This window comes from Manduca sexta, chromosome 2 (assembly GCF_014839805.1).
Source record: "Manduca sexta isolate Smith_Timp_Sample1 chromosome 2, JHU_Msex_v1.0, whole genome shotgun sequence".
Classification (NCBI taxonomy): domain Eukaryota; kingdom Metazoa; phylum Arthropoda; class Insecta; order Lepidoptera; family Sphingidae; genus Manduca; species Manduca sexta.
In genome coordinates, this window is record NC_051116.1 from 9,081,746 (window position 1) to 9,102,519 (window position 20,774).

General features: G+C 39.1%; 1 protein-coding gene across 1 annotated transcript; it reads left to right on the forward strand.

Annotated features, from left to right (window-relative positions):
- Nucleotides 1-2,931: 2,931 nt before the first annotated feature.
- On the forward strand, nucleotides 2,932-20,194 carry LOC115448586 (rho guanine nucleotide exchange factor 11). Its single transcript, XM_037436696.1, has 19 exons — nucleotides 2,932-3,035; nucleotides 7,391-7,494; nucleotides 8,104-8,232; nucleotides 8,590-8,831; nucleotides 9,180-9,386; nucleotides 9,441-9,605; nucleotides 9,969-10,119; nucleotides 10,805-10,925; nucleotides 11,725-11,838; nucleotides 12,212-12,312; nucleotides 12,685-12,895; nucleotides 13,228-13,388; nucleotides 13,826-13,966; nucleotides 14,594-14,710; nucleotides 15,015-15,197; nucleotides 15,677-15,862; nucleotides 16,186-16,365; nucleotides 16,571-16,629; nucleotides 16,882-20,194. The coding sequence occupies exons 1-19, from the start codon at nucleotides 2,932-2,934 to the stop codon at nucleotides 16,903-16,905; spliced, it is 2,700 nt and encodes an 899-aa protein (XP_037292593.1). The 3' UTR covers nucleotides 16,906-20,194.
- The last annotated feature ends 580 nt before the right edge of the window (nucleotides 20,195-20,774 follow it).

The window sequence follows — 20,774 nt, forward strand, 5'->3', positions numbered from 1 at the left end:
TCACTCAAAGCAATATAGTAAATAAAAGACTAGCAAGTTCGCATATAACAAAACCGCGTATACGGAATCTAAACTTTCAGGAAGACACGCTTGTCTAGTCTATTTAGTTGCGACGAGGTCGTGTCGCGTCAGTTGCAGTTGTTACGGCGGCACGATCGCACGCTGACGCAGCGCAGTTGTAGCGTCGACGTCGCGCTGTTCGGACGTGACGCGTGTACACCCCCTTTCTTAGGGGTCGTGAGTGTCGTGGTGTGAGTGTGATAGGTCATTAGGGGGCTTTTTTTTAAATTGATAATTATATTTGTGATGGCTTGGAAATAATGTGGTGTTTATTTGGAAATTTTACTATGCATCTTAGTTGAAGTTATTTAGTGATTTAATTATCTCCAGTTTGTTCACTTCTAAATAGTTTGTTTCTTTACGTTAATATAAGGTAATCAGGTATGGCCGCTGATTAGTTTAATTACTTGTTTAAATGTTTAGTAGTGCGACCCTTGGTACTTGACCCCCCTTTCAGTAGACAATCCTAATCGCTTTTTCGATCTCTCGCTAAAATGGACCAATAAAAACAAAGCATTTTTTACATGTTTATTTTGATTGGTTTAATCTCCGGATCTTATTGAAGATTGTGATTGAGATCATTTGTCGAAAATGGCTGTTAGTAACAATATTTAAAAAGATTTTTCGATGCATCATTAATAGTAGTTAACATTGGTCATCATTAAACTTTTTTTTTATTCTAGTATTGGATTTCACTCTTCTCTCATCTTTACTCAGCACTAAGATATTGGTCGTAGTCTTGATACTAGAGAAAACACTCGCACAATACCTATAATTTGGATTTAGAGACGATAGTTCAGTGGCTTCCGATTTTTCACACTCTTCGGTGGAATTGGTGGACTGGCTCGGTGGCGTACTTGTTCTGCATGTGTGTTACGGCAGCGCTCTGAGGTCCTGGGTTCGAATCACAAGTCGGACCGTGATATTTGGGTTTTTCCTGCTCAATATCAACCAGGAATATGGAATTTGTGACCGATATGCGATAGGCTCGCCCCCTAATGGGACGGAACACACTTGGTGAAAATCGGGTGCCCTGGTCGCGCCTCTGCATACCTCCCTTCGGGAATAAATGCGTGATGTGTGTTGTTTTCGGCAAAACTGTCATCAATTTAGTTAATAAATGACAGTAACAATAGTTATGTATGTTAACATATTTCGTTACACAATATAGCTTTCACGTGCGCACGTCTAATTGCAGTAACGATTACGATTTATCTAACGCAGTTACTGTATGACAGAGAAATATTTGAGTTATGGGCGTGTGTGACCTGAATATGTACTTCGTGTTGAAGAGGAAGGTTGTTGGTCTGTGGTTTATATAGCATAAATAGTCACGTCGCGTCGTTTTCCTCGAAGGGGGGTAGGCAGAGGTGGAACCAGAGCATCCACTTTTCGCCAAGTGTGGCCCGTCTCATGTACTCGTAGTAGAAGACAAGCCTATCGTCTTATCGGGCAAAAATTCCATATACCGGGCTGAGACTGATTATAAATATATCATTTTGCTCGATCGGGATTCGAACCGATGGTCGTCCAAATGTGAAAAGATGTAGGCTAGATTTTAAGCCTAGTAGTGGTCCCGATGCGTGGGAGTTTCTGAGTTTCATGGTCCAATTAGGTCCATTGTATAGTGCCCCTATTTTATATTTAATCATTTTCAAAGTTGCACTGTAGACAGTTTCGTCCACATCAAAAACAAAAAGTACATCGCAAAAATCGACATTCACGGGCTGCATTTTTGTATTTATCAGATCCTAAAACATCTTCGGTTTTAATTCTTTTACATTCCTTATTAATAAATGAAAACAAAATTTCTATTAGACTAATGATTTTTAAAGTGAATGAAATAATTTATTTTTAAATAAAACTTTTTTTTTTCTTCCTAAGACTTTAATCTCACTTTTAATAAACTTATCTTACGTCCTACGCCTAGGTGGCATAGTTGTAGTACAGCGCGACTGCAGTGTTCGGGTCTCAGGTTCGATCCTCAGGTTGGGCAAAGTGATATTGAATTTTTTCCCTATTAGCAGCCTGGAGTATACATTTTATAACCGATATACGAATACGACTATAAATGATGCCTACCCCGTAAACAAAAGGCATGAGTATATGTGTGCTTCCGTCATCTCAAACCCTTCCTTATCCCGAAAACGATTCAAGACAACCTTCGATGAAAACCAGCACAATGACGTCACACCAGCCTAGAGACCGGCCAACAACGAGCGCAGTAATTACCGCGCGAGCTCTAGGAAACCTACTCGCGGTACATTAGCATCGAGTTTTGTGCACGCCCACTTGTCCGAATGCATATGGGCATTGAGCCTTTGTCTTGAAATATTAATGCGACCTTCGTGTGTTTCCGTGTATACATAAATTCAAGCCTTTATCCTCGAAGGGTGGGTTGAGGTGTGACAGGTGCGTAGGGTCATCGAGCTTTTAGTTCTATATATGTTTATCGCGATATTGAAGACAAAACTAAACTCTATCAGCTCTGTTTAGAAAAGGTTTTATTCTTTGATATTTCTCTTTCATTACTTGTAAGGGAGATAGTGGGAAACGGTGATATAAATATAGGGGAATCTCTGGCCGATTCCCCCAGTAACCAACTTGATTCATCATCATCATCTACAACATGTAGAATCCCACTGCTGGGTATAGGCCTCTCTCAATTCATGCCACCTTTTTGATGTCCACCAAGTTGATTAATATAAAAAATTAACCACACAGATTCTCACGTTCAAAATACTATAAAATCTGAACCAAAAATATAAATCTAATAAGTACAAAACGTGTTGTAAGTGAACAAAGATGAAATAGTGCAAACTGGACAAGTGTTAGCCTAGTGTTGTGTTGTGTTGAGTGTTGTTGCGCAACATGGCGACGCCGGCGCCACCGCGCGTGTCGCGCAACGTGTCGCTGCCGGCCGGGCGACAGCCGCCCGTCATCGGCACACTGGCCAGGAGAACATTATCGGAAAGGTACTGGGCTTTAAGTGTTTTGATTATTAGAACTATCTGGGTCGCGAGTTGGTACGCGTGGATAACTTATTTCCGATGTTATATTTAAATGAAACAAAACCGGTAATCTCCCCACCTGTGAAAACTACGTGAAATTCCGTTCAGATGTTTTAGAAATTGCGCTAACACACTGAAAATAATTGAAAAAAAGCTCATTTTTGTTTTATTATTCTTTTTAGTCACCCGCTTATAAAACAGAGAAAGGGGACTCTGTTTTAAAATATCTATAGATGAAGGTAGTCAATAAATATTATGGTCCAAGTCATTCTACCCTAGTAATATTATGCATAGTAATAGTATTTTTTGTATTGATATTAGGTCTTTCGTAGATGAGAATAGTCAGAATACTATGTTGTTAATGTTTTAGTCTGTGTCTTACTTACAAGCACTATTATTATGTTTTTTTTTAGCTGTATCTTTCAGTTTCTAAGTGTATCCAATTTTTCGCCACTTTTATGTCGATTATAATGATTCTTAAAGCTGCAACGGAACAACGTCGCCTGAGTATAAATATTTGCAATCGTTTACTGATGATAAGTCATTAATTAACGATGGTTTGGTGGTCTAAGTTTCCAAAAATTGCTTTATTTATTTGAACTCAATATGAACTTGTTTATTTTGTCTTTGTGTTGTAATTTGCAGACAGTTTGAGGATTATTTTGTTTGATTTGTAATAGTTTTGTATCTACTTACCGTTACGACTCAACATGTACTACAAAATCCCATATCTCAATTAGCCCTATTAGAGGAAGATTTTACATGAAAACTTTTGTGCCTACTGATGTTATGTACGAAACTCAATATAATATAGTAAGAAGATTTGATATTTCTAGAGGCAGCCTCTACTTTATGTTCTGCGATGTTTGCCGATCTATTGTTATAATCTTATATCTATTTAATGAATTTGTATCATTTCACTGTGTCCTCTTTGACTAAATGTTGAGATTTTTCCGGTATGCTTTGACTGTTTTCGCTTCACAGAATACAATCCATTCAATTAGTTTCGGCTATTCGCAGTGGGTCACTGTTTTCTTGTTTAGTTTGAAGTACCAAATGATTAGAAAGCATTTAATAATTTCGCGTTGTTTACGACCAATTTATGTTATTTTAAACCTTATTGCAAGATTAAATATAAATTGCTATCGGTTTTTTTTTTTTTTTTTTAATAAGTATTTGCGAAAGAAGCAACTCTGAGTTTTTTGCCCGTTCTTCTCTGGTGAGAACTGCTTTCCGAACTGGTGGTAGAGTTAATATTAACGGAATATAAATAATGTATAACATTTTACGGATTCAAATAAATTATATCATTTCATTTCAAGTAAAATGTTTGACAGCACTATCACAAAAAAGTAAAATTTTTAAATCATGTTAAAATATTCAGTCAGAAAAATTATTATTTGTTTTTATTCATTTATAGTTGGGATTAATTTTTTGTACTTACTCGATTATTAACAGTATAATCACATCAGGGCCCTTATTCTGTATGATAGTGTAAACGCGTAACGCGGCCGTGTCATGTTATCTTCGAGAAATATGTGTGGAATGGTATTCTGTAAGCCAAATTTCTATAGTACAAAACATGATGTGTTGTGTTACGTGCTTGTTACGCACTGTTAAAATAACGTGCGGGATAGAGAATAAGGCCCCTGCATGACACATAGCGTCACAAGATGTGTCTCCCTCGTCGCATCACGGTCAGCGAGTAGCGTACAGCCCTCGTTATCTCTGCTGCGCGGGTGCAAGCGATAAATTCCGATAGCTTCCTGTCTGTTTTAATACATTATCGTGGACGTTGTATCAGGCTTAGTAAGCTTGTTGTAAATATGTAAGGGATTGTTGTTACTATGTCAGGGTTCACGAGTTATTTTTTTGTTTCTTAGTGTAAAAGATCTAAGAACTATCTCGTTGGTCGACCCGGGAATTGAACCCGAGACTTCACGGCCGAACAGGCGCAATACGACCGTTCTATTCAGTTCAAATTACATCATTATTTTAACACGTTTAAAGTCTATATTCCCACATCAATCCAATCAGATCCAGGTAACCTAGTTCGTGTAATTGATTGCCGTGTACCAGGCGCCCATCACTCGGTGAAGGTTGAACGCAATTCAATTACGGGCGAGTCGTGTCATTTTATATTAATTCCGTTGAAACGCTTGCACTAATTGCTGATGATTAGAGGAAGGGTGGGAAAGGCTTTCAACTTGATTTAATAGGAAAGTTTTGCTTTTTGTGGTATATTTATATGTTGATTTAATTTTTTTCCACTTTAACAGAATATAAGTATTTAAACTTAACTGCATCATACGTGTAGGGTTTTGTGAGAGTTATAGCGACTTATTAGTTTCTATTCTAAGTACACAAAGCTTTAATAAGGAGTGTCTATTATGTTGTTTCACCAAAATACACAATATTGAAAAACTATAGAGAAAAATTCCAATCCTTTGCCACTCTAGTATTCATAACCTAAAAACTAAGTAACCAAACTTCAAATGCAAACCGTTTTCAAGAAATCGGTCTGGTTATCTGTAGGTAAAGGACTATGTTCAGCATTGGACATCTTGTTTTTATCTTATGCGTGCACGACAATGTGATCGTACTGTACCTGATGGTGAGCTAAGTAGCATTCAAAGAGTGTATCAACTGATGAGAGATGACTGTCCTTCGCCAGTCGCCACAATTATGCCGGCCTGTTTGAACCGGACATACACAGGCTGATCCCTTAACGCGACATAATTACGTGGGCTATTTTGGCGAGATTTAACGCTTTGTCTACGCTGTTCGCTATTCAGCTGGATGTAAATGTCCTACCACCGATTCTGTCGCAAATGATGAGCCATCAATTTGCTAAGATTCATGTGTTTATGTGAAATGTATGAAAACACAGTAAGCTGTATCACGACGTCCCCATCCTCCCCATTGTCATGCAAATGACATGCAGCGAGCCGCAGGAAAGTGGCCGAGCGGTTTTCCTAAAGCGTGACCGACGTACAAACGACACAAACTCACATTATACATATGTATTGTGGAAATGTAGAGGTATGGAAATGGGTTTAGTTGGAGAAGTTTCTGCGTAATTTATTAATTATATTTATTGTTGTTTCACGTTACTGAAACGAATCCTGATTAAAGACAATTTATAAATATTTTTTAGGTTAAAAAGAAACAAAACGGTTTTTTAAAGTGTACTACATATAAGAGTATGTTGCTCACCTGGTATTAATTGCATCTAGGTATAAAGAGCAATAGCACTATCTAGATTGACTCAGTAAGATCTTCATGCCGGTTGACTGCAATACACTCGTCAATGACAAATATACATACATATTAGACAAGTTATGAACTTATGACTGCCTCGATACCAAAGTTGTATTATGTGCTCGGTACGACATCGCTATGAGGTCTCAAATCTGGAGTCCCAAATCGGGCAAATTAATATTTTTTATTCGATAGCCCGGAGTCTAGAATTTGTATCTGATATGGCGATACCCTCGCTCCTATCATGGATGGAGTATCCAAGCGAAAAATGGGTGGCCTGGTTGCACCTCTGATTACCCCTTCGGTCATAAAATCGTGGTGTGTATATTGGACAACTTTCATGCTGTTCAGGGGTGACTAATTATAACAATATTATTTTTCAATATAGTACAGTACATTGTATTATTTAAAATTGACATTATATTACTGGATGTTAAAAATCGGCGAAGCAGGTCCAAAGATCGCCACGTCGAAACAAACAATAACCTCCATTACTTTATGTATTAGTAGAAATGCAAGCTCAATATAGCCATTTGGACTTCGCCCTTCATCGGTCCACATGTAAATCATTTCGGTTTTAGCCCAGTTTTTACAACTTCCCGTGTTTTCGCAGCGGTTTCCTCGCTCGTGGAGACCTCTCTGTTTGTTTACGTTCCATGATTGAAATGTTTATGTGCGTTTTTAATGAGCTTTATAGCCCATATGATTTGATGTGACTGCCCTGTGACGTCATTTCCTTGATGTTTCATTCGTCTGACGTTACATTCGTATTTGGAATTCCGGGTTTGAGATTGATTTCAGAATGATTGCTGGAATTTGAATCGATCTTAAGAATACAAAGCTAAGGCGGAATTCCAGTCTACCGTAAAACGAAGTGAATATTGAGTGGAAAAGTAGCTTAATGTTTATTGCAAATTATTCTCTGATGAAGCAGCTAGGTCTTTTGTTTAATTTATCATCCATATTATCTCAGAATATGTAACAAGGTGTATGTATAAGGTGCAATTTACCATGGATAAATATACGTGTAAATGCTAACCTGTTAATTTCTTTCTCAGTGACCTGGAGCCGGGAGCACCCACGGCGCCTTCGGGCAGCTCCAGCAGTTCCAGCCTGTCTTCCAGGAGTAATGAGAGCAACACCGTCGCCGCCGAGCAGCAGGGTAAGTTTAAACTCTAGGACTCAGGTCTTATGGCCGAAACTCCTTTTACTATTCTCCTAAAACTATTACGAACAGCTTTTTCAAGATACTGTAAAAAAATGTAACCTAAGAGAAGAAAAATATTGTATGTTTCCGAAATAAATAAAATTATTAATATTTTCGACGGAATAACATATTTGTTTGTTTCACTTTACTATCATAATGGTAAAACTGTTTTTTATTTTTAAAGTTTACGCAACCTAAAATGTGTTTTAGCTCTTTTTAGATATTTTTTTCGCAACCAACAATATTTTGTGATTCTATAAGATGTGTAGTATTCGGTGTTTGAATATGACGTTCCATTCCAGCCTCGATGGCGTAGTTGTACTGCATGCGCGGTACGTCAGCGCTCTGAGGTCCTGGGTTCGAATCCCGGGTCGGGCAAAGTGATAGTTGGGTTTTTCTGCTCAGTATCGACTCAAGAGTCTGGAATTTATGCCTGATATGGCGATAGGCTCGCCCCCTATCACATCATGCGACGGAACACACTCAGCGAAAAGTGGGTGCCTTGGTTGCGCCTCTGCATATCTCTTCGGGGATAAATGTGTGATGTTGTGTGTTCCATTCCAGCGTCCCAATCGGATTGGTCAGAGGAGGACGAACCTCTCGCGCAGCAGTGGTGCGACAGCATGCCGCCGCACGTGCTCGACTCGCTGGAGCTCACCGCGAGGCTCAGGAAGCGGCAGGAGGTCATACATGGTGAGTACGGACTTTAACCGGTTTTTTGATGTATAGACCGACATTAGGGCATCTACCTAATTTCAAATAATTTCCACTGTGTTTGTATTAAGGTCACTAGAGAACTCAAATGAAAATGTACAGAGAATTTCAGTAAAAATGAAATACTCTATATCTAAACATCAAAAACCTTGCAGTAATATGCAATACGAAACTGATGATGGTGTTGATGACAGTAGCAATACTAGGGTGTAGTTATTGTAAAATTGATAAAAAATTCCAAATTTAAACAGGCTATCATGAAACCAAAGAAATTCAAAAAGAAATCAGAAAGAAACAACTCTATTCTCTGACCAATAAATCCCACTCTCCTTTCAGAACTAATCGTCTCAGAAGGTTCACACGTGCGCTGGCTGAAGGTCCTAGCTGGAGTGTTCCTCGTCCCCCTGCAGAGTCAGCCGTCCCTCCTGCCGCCGGACGAGCTTCGAGCTCTGTTCCCGAACCTGCCCGGCGTGAGGGAGAAGCACGCGAAGCTGTACGCGGACCTGCGAGCGCTGAGGAGTGATGTTGAGAAGCCGATTGTGGAGATCGGGCCCGTTGCTGATGCTATGTTGAATACGGTGAGTGGGTAGTGTTGAGGTGGCTGAAATAAGGGATTGGGATTGGGCCGGGAAATGTTGCTTTTGTGGTAGAAGGTAGGCAACGAGTTGTGTGATGGTATGGGTACGTAATATAGAAGTAGAGTTGTGGTTTATTGATGATCTTTAAAATGGAGTAGGTAATAATTACATCACTTGTTCTCTGTCTTTCCTTTTTTAAAAAAAAAGAGATGGATATTGGACCTAGGATTCCGTCGATGTTATTTTCGTACCATGACGTGATGGGTCGCACTTGCCGCCATATACAATTTTTTTGTCTGACTTAGATATCTTGCCCAGATTCACATGGATATAATTTTCCTTTCTCAGCTGGGTGACCCCGGCTACGCGGCCTGCCTGTCCCGGTTCTGCCGAGGGCAGCGCATGGCCCTGGACGCGCTGCGCGAGCGGCGGCGCAAGAACAAGGAGCTGCATCAGTTCCTGTCGAGCCGCGAGCAGCAGCCGCTGTGCGAGCGGCTGCAGCTGCGGGACCTGCTCGCCTGCGTGTGGCAGAGGTGGGTGTGGGGCGGGTCGCTAGTGCTGTGGGGGTGTGTAGAGTGAGTGCACGTGTGACGCAGTGTTGTTGTGCAGGTTGACGAAGTACACGCTGCTGCTGGAGGGCGTGGCGGCGACGGTGGTGGAGGGCGAGGAGTGCGCGGGCGCGGCGCTGGAGCGGCTGCGGCGCGCGCTGCGCGTGGCGCGCGACGTGCTGCACTGCGTCGACACCGCCGTGCGCGCCGCCGAGAACGAGCACCGGTGCGGACTATACTCCATCAATAGCACTAACCTAACAAACAAATCGACATATTCTTTCTTATATTCTTAAAAGTAATGTAGTCTATCTAAAACGAGACTATCTGTAGGATATTAACAAAAAAAATATGATTTGATAATTCAGCCTCTCAGATCTCTATAGGATATAAGCATCATTCATTGTATTTTTGTGGAATGAAGTGATTAGTCTTGATGATAATGTCACTTTGTCTTATAAATCCTTGAATAGATTTTGATAATGCCATATGAACTCTGAAGATATTATCTTAAAACCCAAGTTCAACCATAGGACAACATACAATACTCCTTTACATATGTCGATAATAAGTAAATACTGGCGCACAGACTGCGCACGATCCAAAGCAAGCTGGAGATCCGCGTGCCGTCGGGCCCCGAGTGGGAGGAGCTGCGCCGCCTGGAGCTGCCGCAGCACCGCCTGCGCATGGAGGGCGAGCTCAGCATCCGCAACGAGTCCAACAAGAAGATACACGTGCTCGTGAGTGCCGCTTGCACTATACTTATATACATACAGTCACGGCAAAGTGAACCCACTGCTCCTCATAATAAGGGTCCATATAGTGTGGCGACTGAAGAGAGATAAATACACCTTGTTTCATCATACTAGGTGTTCGCAGGGCCAAGGGTGCCAAGGCCTAGAGGGCGCCATAAGTCTTAAAAGGGTCCACCAATATGAACTTAGTACATGTACTTTGGGGTTAAAAATAATTGACGATTTTATTGCTCATAGACTGATACTGTCTATACTATCAAGCGGAAGGCTAGTTCGTCTCTTTATTGTTTAGATATGTTGAAGACTAGCTTTTGCCCGCAGCTCTTCCCGCGTTAGAAAGTTATTCCGGAATGAAGTTTTCCGCTATAAAAGTTACTTTGACATTTACTGAGTGCATGCAACGGAAGCGCTCAAGAGGAATCAATTTTCCCCGTTACAGCAAAATTTTTCTTTACCGCTCCGCTCCTATTGGTCATAGTGTGATGATATGTAGTCTATAGCCTGCCTCGATAAAAGGGCTATCCAAACCTAAAAGAAATTTTCAGTTCGAACCAGTAGTTCCTGAGATTAGCGCGTTCAAACAAACAAACAAACTCTTCAGCTTTATATTATAGTTTTGGTAAGAGCCAGTACAAACTCCTCACATTCCCAACACACTGTGTACCCCCAGGCGCTGATGCTGGGGAGGACAGCCTGGTGCTGATCCAGCGCGAGGGCGACAAGTTCATGCTGAAGCCGATCCCGCAGCCGAGCAGCGCGCAGCACCAGCAACTGTCGCCGCTCATCAAATGGTAACCAACACCTCACACATGATTAGACAATATCGATACTTAGCTATTGTAACGCTTTACCCCCTTATTCATAGACGTTATTTATCTAAAGACAGAGCATTGCTTTGATAACAACTTTATTTCTCAGTGCTGACGGCATGGCAGCCTTCGCCAGTGCGTAGACATAGGGTCGTTGTGATTGGCTAATATTGAAATACAACTTTAATCTAGTTGGTTGTCAGATAAACAAAGCTGAGAAACAGACTTGTTATCGCAGCAATGCTCCGTCCTTAGATAAATAACGTCTATGAATAAGGGGGTAATTATATAGTCATACTCATCAGTGGCGAAAGGTGGAATTATCTAAAAGGGAACCCGACATAATATACAGGTATTATATGCATGAATGCGGTCTGGAAACTGTTCTAATCACCTAATCAAATCTAAAGAACAGACACCACGTTACAACGTGGTATCGATGTTTAGATATATCGATCGGACTTCGTGGTACTTAGCTTTGATACTTGGCCATATCGATGCCTAATACTATTCGACAAAGTAAAAAAAAATACATACATCAAAGTAAATTATTTTCAGTATCGAAATAAATTTTCAAGTTTTTAATTTAGTATTAAATCAAGTATCAATACTTGACATTGAACATCGAGCATCGAAGTTCAGTCATCGATACTAAACACGTATCGATATTATTCTGAGAATCCGGTGTAAAATTGTTGGTTCTTTTATATACCTTATTCTCAAAATAAACTTACAAAATGTACTTAAACACGTTAACAATAAAGTCTGTATTCGCGTGCAGGGACAAAGTGTTGTTCCGTCCGAACGCGGCGGTGCGCAACACGTTCTTCTTGATGAACATCAACGGCGTGCAGATGCACGAGCTGTCCGCCAACTCCGCCTCCGAGTACGCCATGTGAGTATACTGGCATTATACACTTTCAAGAACATAAAATAAGTTTAATTTTATTAAAAAAAAATAGTTGCAGCCTGGAATTGTCCTTAAAATATTAATATTATATTTTCTTATTGGAGGTCTTGTGATTCTTTTTCTTGAAATTAAGGACACGTGTACACCATTTCTTTTTGAGGAAAAATAGGTTTTGTTTTAATCCAAAATTGGTCTATCTATGTAGCAAATTTCGTTAAAAAACATTTACCCATTTTTTTACTAACAAAACATCTTTACAAATATTCCTATTTATAAAAAGTAAAATAACAGTAATTTCATGTTTAGGTATAATCTTTTAACATCATACTAATATGTATGTTTTATATTCTATATTCAGGTGGGTGAAGAACATCCAAGAGTCTCCGTTGGCCAAGCTGACGGAGCTGAAGCCAAACATCACGCCCTCGCATCAGCCCTCAAGGTCTACGGACGACTCGGGTACGATTCCATACAAGCACTATACACTAATTGCGACAACTTGAAATAAATAGTATGGATGATGAATGGTTTTACATTTTCCCGAAGTCGATTAATTTTTGTGTTGTAAAAAAAGTATATCGATTATACAATGTATATCGATAAATCGATGTTTGAATTAAAATGATTTTAATTCGATGTGCATTGTTTGACATTTTTAAAAGTATGAAAATGATTGGTCTTAAACGGGTATCTTTATATTATAAATTTCATAGTATTTTATGATAACTCAATTTAACGGCCTTATAAGTGCGGAATAAGGTTCCTTTTAGTCTAAGTGTTAATGCAATTGTAACCTTTATGATTTTATCTACATGTATATTTTTAATGTAGGTATCAATGTGTCCCGAAATCCATCGGACGCGTCTGAGAAATCAACATCTACGGCGCCCATCGAGGAGTGCGAGCGAGACAGAGCATCCGTAGAGCGGTCTTCCGCCGAGAGGGAAAGAGACGACAAGAGCGAGCCCGTCGAAGAGAAGAAGGATGAAGACAGAGCCTCGGTCGATAAGGAAGAAGTCACCGAAAGAGATGAGGGATATGTGTGAGTATAGGTTACACAGGGTGATGTAATAATGTGATATCTAATTAAAGGGTGGGGTTGAAGAGGATGATTTGTCAGTAGCTGTCAATTACATGATAGTGAAGTGTTTCTAGACAATAAGTTGATTGTATTAGTCTGACTCTAGACTGGAATGAATATCACTCTAATAATTACTAAGGCTTGTATTTTTTTAACACATTTATTTGTGTTTGTAGTGACAATGTTACTATATTAATTAGTATCAATGAAATTTTTTGTTTCTCATTTTCGCCGCACGCGCAGTTAAGCGTGTCAGCCTATACAGTATAAGTAATAAGTAATGTTTGGTGTAGCGCGCGGCGTGCAGTGCGCGGCTGGTGCGGCGCCGCGGGCGTGGCGCACGTGACGGGCGTGGAGGGCGGCGCGGGCGCGCTGGAGGGCGAGGCCGCGCTCAGCGTCGCGCCGCCCGCCGCGCTGCACGCGCACACCGCCGTGCACGCATACTCGCACCAAGGTCCGTAGAGTGCCTCACGTACTGTCAAACGATATAACAACCTACCAGTTAACATGCATTAGTTATTTAATAACACCACATATATAAGCACTAATATAAAAAAAAATATATAATAAACTACTTCCTTTTGAGAGCTGTCGATTCCATTTGACAGTCTATGTAATAAATTCAAAATCGAAATATATTATTTCCTGTCACTCTTATGAAAGAGAAGGGTTTCGACATCGCCGTGACCATTCATACTGTAACCAAAACTAAAAAAGCATTCCTATACAAAAACAAAATACTTTCAAACTTCAATATCGATTTTAACTTACCGATATTTATTTTATCGATATTTGTACTTGATTGTTTCATATGCGAAACACTGACCAATATCGATATTTTACTCTGTCGATATTATTTTTATCGATATTAATAGATTGTTTCAACAACAGAACGCCTACGTCGGTTAGACGAGATGATTAAGATTTGCCTGGCGGCCAAGACGAACATAGTGGCGGAGTTGTTGGGAGTGCCGAAACACAGCTACGCGCAGGTCGCTGACCTGGCGGTGGCAGAATCGCTCGGATACGTGGGTTAGTATCGATTATTTATTATAGTATATAGTTCGATTATAGTTTACCAGCACAGCAAAGTGCACTGCACCTGATCGTAAGCGAAGTAGGGACAATATAGTGTCGACTGATCATAGATGATCGTGTCTCACAAGTCGATAAAATTAAGCCGGCCTATTAAAAAAAAAAAAAAAAAAGAATTATCCACGGCTATTGATTATCGACAGTGTCGTAATGTATTTCAATATATCTATTATGTTCTACTCCAATAACAAAATAGTAGGATATTTTATTGGTTAAAGTCTGTGATCTTTGAAGATTGTTTTGATTAAAATGGTGAAATAAAAAGGATTTCAGCTAAGTTGATGAAAGTAAAAAAAGGCATTTTGTTACAAAAAAATAAAACAGTTTTGCACCGCGTACAATAATGATGTCCAGTAATTACATTAACGGTTATATTTAATAAATAATCCCAATCTTAATCTTCGATGCGACCCCGAGAATTAACCAATCGAAATAAGTCATTTGTAAGCGTGTAAAATAATCCTTCTTCTGATTGCTGCTACATTTTGGATTGAATCGAAAAAAATCGATTATTCTAATCGCTATTCATAAACGGTGATAAATTAATATCTATCTTAATTGCAGACGTGAACCGCGAGCTGCGTTCGTCTCGCGGCCGCCTCTCCCGCGCCGCCAGCATACACGCCGACCCCGAGGAGGAACCCGACCTACATCATCTGTTACTAGCAGCGCATACGCAAGGTACACCTTCTAATTCAGTGTTAGTTCTAAGTGTTAAAGTATTTGAAATGGTTTATAGGGTATTATATTCTTTATTTTTATAGTATATTAGTGGTACGTAAATTTGTTTTGATGAATTGTATGATTGGTTATTGGGTACTGTGAAAAGAAGTGATAGTTTAGAATTTGTATAGATTATAAGCTTTATATAAGATACACTTTTCATACTATGAGTCATCTATATATTTTTTGGTACGGCTATATACCTTAATTATATTATAGAGGGTACATAGCATTCTTACTATTGCTATGTGATGTTGTGTAGCGACCCAGCTGACGACGGAAGTGCGTCGCGCGCTGTCGGTGAGCGAGCCCGCCGCCGTGAGCGCGCGCGTGCGCCGCCCCGCGCCCGCGCGCCGCGACACATGCGACGCCTGCGCACACCGCGCGCACACACCCGCACCCGCACCCGCACCCACGGCGACGAGACTCGCCCCGCCTGAGCTGGGTGAGACGTTACGACTGTTTCTTGTCCTCGAATTAATCTCAATTAGTAGTATTAGTAGTAGTAGAGAAAATGAGTAAAAATGTTTGAATTATTAGTAAAATTAAACGCAGCAACTTGTGGACAAATTTTAATGAAATTTGGTACAAGGATAAATGGAGTTCTGGATTAAGATTTCGGCAGGTTATTTTTAGCACGATAAAGTTTTATGACTCTACACCCTAGCCTATTTGAGAATGAAACAGTCTGTCGAGACGAATGTCCGCATGTTCAAAATTCAAGGCACTTACCTCTGACTTTTCAAAGTTACGTGTACATTGTTTATCAATTGTCGCTCACGGTGAAAGAACAAAATATTTACTGTATCCCCAAAAAAATTCTGATGTTTTTTTTTTTTTATATTTTGAAATCACACTATGTACAATATTATTTATTCCAATTAAATAATGACAACGGATAATTGAATATGAATATTCCCCCAGCAGCAGAGTCGTCGGAAGTGGACAAGTCGGCGGCGGACAGCCCGAGCGAGCACAAGTGGCGGTCGCTGGCGGCGGCGCTGCAGGCCGACCCCGCCGTCGAGGGCGAGCTCTCCTTCGACATGCTCTCCGACCTCGACGTCTCCGCGCCCGACGACCTCGACGCCGCCAGCGGGGAGGACGCGCCAGGTAACATGTTCTAATATTACTGTTAGCTTAAAAAAAAACGATTATCGAATTTCAGGTCGGTGAAGCAAACACTTGGGCATACTTGGAGTAATTTCCTGAAGGAACCATGTTTAATTTTTAATCTGATTTGTCTATTTTATTATTTAGACATCATGGAAATGCATGGAATTAATTTAAATTATTTAATTTTTTTTTAATTGACTTTCAAAAAAAGGAGGAGATTTTGAATTCCAGTGTTTGTTATTTGGTTGTTACTTCAGAATTTTTCACGGAGTAAATCGATTTTTAGTATTTTATCTTAACATACTGTATGTCGCCCGCAGATGTGTGCGTGAGCGGCGCGGAGCTGGCGGTGCGCGTGTCGGGCGCGGCGAGCGGGCTGCAGCGCGCGCTGTCGGTGCTGCTGGCGGCCAGTGCGCAGGCGCCGCGCGACGCGCTGCGCGCAGAGCTCGCCGCGCTGCGCGACGCCAACGACGCGCTGCGGGCGCGCCTGCTCGCACACGGTACACACACAACACACATACATACCGAGCTCATGTTTATATTGAAAATTTGGATTTAAGTTACTTCAATTATCAAAAAATGAAAAAAGAAAACAAAAAATGTTTTACAATCAACATTAAAAAAATGATTGTAAATAAATTCCTATTCTTTGGTAAATGAATCTATTTTATTTAAATGATGATTGTACTTTATTATTTTTCCCAGAACACCGGCCGGCTGACGAGAACTCTCTACGCGAAGAGAGCGTAGAGCCGCCTGTACAGGTAAACTAAAACTTTGATATTTGAACATAAATACTAAGTTCATATTAAAAGCCCATACAAATTTCGAAATTCTGAGCTTGGTAGTCGTATAAACATTAGTAGAATTTACAAATATCCAGCATCACATTGCAGTTTAGTGGGATATAAAATTGTTTAAAATATGGCCTACTTTTTGAAGTTTCATTAATCATATGATTTGTTACTTTATGTTTTATGAAATAAGGTTTTATTTTTTTATTTTTTTGTTTCCAGGACCAACCAAGCAACGGAGGGTGATCTCTCAACGAATAATGTACCAACGTAAATTCGAATTGACTTACACACGCAGACGAACCACTAACAACAGCCGAGCGTGGGGGACTACTATCCGGCGGGTCCGAGCGAAAAAGCGCTAAGAGCGCTAAAAGCGAAAAAAGCGCAGAATGCGAACGCTTACAAATTCGCTCCCGGCCACGCTACTTCCTTAAAAAGCGGTCCAGCAAAGCATTTTTACAAACGGGATGAGAATCAAATATTTTTTATGAATTTTATGTTGTGTCCCCCCCTACCCCCTCACGTAAGTGAAAAGAAAAATACGAAAATGTATATTTTGTAATAATTATTGTTTTTACCGTTTTATTTTCTATACATATGAATAAAGAAAATATTTTATTAGTCGGTTAGTTATAAGATTATTGTATTCCATACGTAAGTTAACAATGTGATCATTTATGTAGGATATGTATTTTTTTTTCTATATATATATTATATAAACACAATTCTCCTCTGAAAACATAAAAATATCACCCTGTTACTTGCAAATGTTTTTGTTTTTGTCTCTTCTGCTCTTAGGCATCTGACTTGAGAGAAAGAGACAAATAATTTAAGTTATATTGTAAATAAGTATTGTAAGCGGTCGAGCGTTATACAGGGTGACAAATTTTTACCGCGAAATTTTCGAGTCATGTTTTTTTTGTTAGCAATATTTTGTTACGTGTATAGTAAAGAGTTGTCGCAATTTACGCTCGACTTTACACGACTGACGTCATAACCGGTGTGAAGTTACTCGCCAGAGACAAAGTGCAAGCGAGGTTTAGAGTAGCAAGAAATCTTGCAGATTTTTATCCTGTAAAGTTTTAAAGCAGTAGTTGCGGCGAGTCGCATTGGTCTAAACACCTGGAAGTTCTGTCATTAATGCTGCAACATCTAGCTAGTCTAAACTTGGCTCAGAGTGACTACAGTGTGACGTTAAGTGTCCGTGCGAAGAAGTGTAAAACATTTCATCCCAAGTATTATATTTGACAATATTATTTCGCTGCATGGTGTGACCGTAGAGGGGACGTAGGCGAAAAATGTATCTCATATCTATTTATGTACTAATTTAGTGAAAAATTTAATGGTTTATCGGAAATTTTAGTAAATTATTAATTCGATCGTAAATCTTGCTTGTTGAAAATATTGACATTAGAAAGTTACTTTTAGCTGACTCCCCGCCTACAATATATCAGTTTGAAATTAGTTTTGATCCGTGGCGTGTCAAAGGTCAAATTAATGGCGAGGTCAACTTTTATAGTCAGCTCACGTTTAAGTTTAGGGACAAAGGTCAAAATGACAGTTCATGGTTTCTAAAACCGATACAGGACTCTTCTGGATTTTTTGTAAATTCTTCAACGATTTCTCGAATAATCTAACCACGGATCAAATGTAACATAGCGGTGATATGTAAATTAGACCTTATGCGTATTGTAATAAGATACATAACAGCTTGGAACGAGTGTGAAGTAGACGCGCATATGAGATGTTTTCATACAAACTATTCACTAATATTGACGTATTAAGACATTACGATAACGACTAGTAATGGTTACCTCTTGTTCGACTTTATCCTGTCTAGTATACAGAAAAATCATTTTATATTTTATAGACACATTAAAACCTTTTATGTTGGACTTTATATTAAAGTATGTTAAAGTTTATTATTGTTCAGCTAATCATTTATATTTGAAATTCACCTGTTTATCATATTTGATACCCTAATGACCCACTGATGATACGCGACCATATCAGGGCTGCAAGTCGTTACGTGCTAAATTCGATTCCCGTGTCGGCTTATCAATTTCAATGAGAGTAGTCTGAAATTATTTTTCCTCAGTTGATCCCACATTCCATATAAGGGCATATACCTCGCCTCCCTTAATGAGAGGTACCAAGGTACTTCGCCCTACCACTAATAATCTTAGTTCAATATTTCAACTATTTTAATAAATATGTTAAAGGTTAGGGGAAACAGGGGTAATGTTGCCATGCATTTCATCTCATTTTATTAATATTTAGATTCTTGTTAAAAAATCGGAACATTGGTCATCGGCTTGACATTAATTTGAATTACTTTTTTTTAGTCACAATTAGAGTCCTCTGTTTATTAAACTACCTTATAATAAAGAAATCTTTACAATCCCACAAAGTGGGTTCAAGATCGTTAATCTCGCAAAAGCTGTTGAAGTTACCCCACAAAGTGGGACACATTTGTATGAAAACAAGCTTGTAAATTCACTCGTTATGTACATGTAGTTTGTATGTTGAACGTAAGTAATCCATCGCAGTACCTTGTATATGCCATATTAAATAGTGGTATGTTAGGTGTATAAGCTGTTTAATTTATAATTCATAGACAATTACTATAATTATAAGGATTTTTTCAACTTTCACGCTTTTATTTTAGAAAAATAACAGTGTTTTTTATGAATTTCATAAAAAATAAATATTTTTATGAACCACTCAGTAGATCAATTTTTAAATATAGAGCGTCAGTCAAATGTTTTTATGAAAGCTTTAGTAAATCAATTTCATAATATATTGGACCCTTGGACAATAATGAATTAATCAAAATCTTTTTCATACCATTTTTATTAAACTACTATATTGCATTAAGGGTGATTCCCCACCTTGTAAATGGCTTCCACTGAGGGTGTAACCTCGTTTATATCTTAAACAGCTTGTACAATAGGTAGGAAATATAACAATGTATGTAATTGTATAAAAATGCCATTCGCGACGTGTCCGCGAGTTGAGCGCACGTGTGTATCCGCTACCTTAGGCTAGATTGACACCAAATGAGTAACAATTTCGCCCCTACACATTGTGTACGGTTTCCGGCGTGTACACTGGTTTTTGGCTATGAAGTACTAGATTTTGGAAACTACAGATTATCGAAATTTTATATGGCTTTCAATTTATTTTTTAGCGATGGTCCATTTATCCCCAAACCACCCGTGCTTCCTCTTGCATTATGTTCTATAGTCAGTATTGATTACCATCCAACCAATTGCCATTTATTTTGACAGTACAGGATGGCATAGTTAATTTTTATGAGAATTTGAATCTTATTGTAATAATTTTAGTGTTCAGATTTTATAAGCTTGTTATTTTGGCAATGTTCAGTAAGGTCCCGTACTTGTTAAATCCGTGTTCACGCCGAAAACTGTTGCTTTTATAAACGATTTATATGCAATCCGTACGGATGTATAGACAAATTGATAGAGATCACTATGTATGGTTATATCACAATAAATAAATCAATACTGGACTCTTGTTTATTTATTACCCCTTACTTACAATATACATCCTTATTACATACTATATGTGTGCTTGGAAAGGTATACAGAGATATGTTCACGACTTTTATCTACGATGGAGTTAACGGAGGTGCCACCAGGGCATACACTTTTGCCATGAGTGTTCTTATGATTTGTTAATGATTGTATTTAGTCATACACTTATCTACGAGTATACTATAAAGCTGAAGAGTTTGAAGAGAAATTTTTTTTTAGCGTTGGATGGCCCATTTATCGAGGATGGTATGCTATATAACATCAAGTTATAATCAATAAGTAACAATAACGAAATAAGTTGCAAAAACTGTGGAAATTTATTCTTTTCGACGCTTCCGTTGCGTTCGCTGCATATACGGTTAAAATTACGCAACAATCATGTACGACGGAATTGTTCTTATAAGAGTATAAAATGCGTTAATATATCGACATGCTCTGTTTTGAAATGAAAAGCACTGACCACCTGCACCAAGTTTTAGAACTCGGACTTTTAAATTTCGCATATCTGTTCTAATTCTAATTGCAGTTTTGCGCTAAAGATGTCTGACGCGCTAC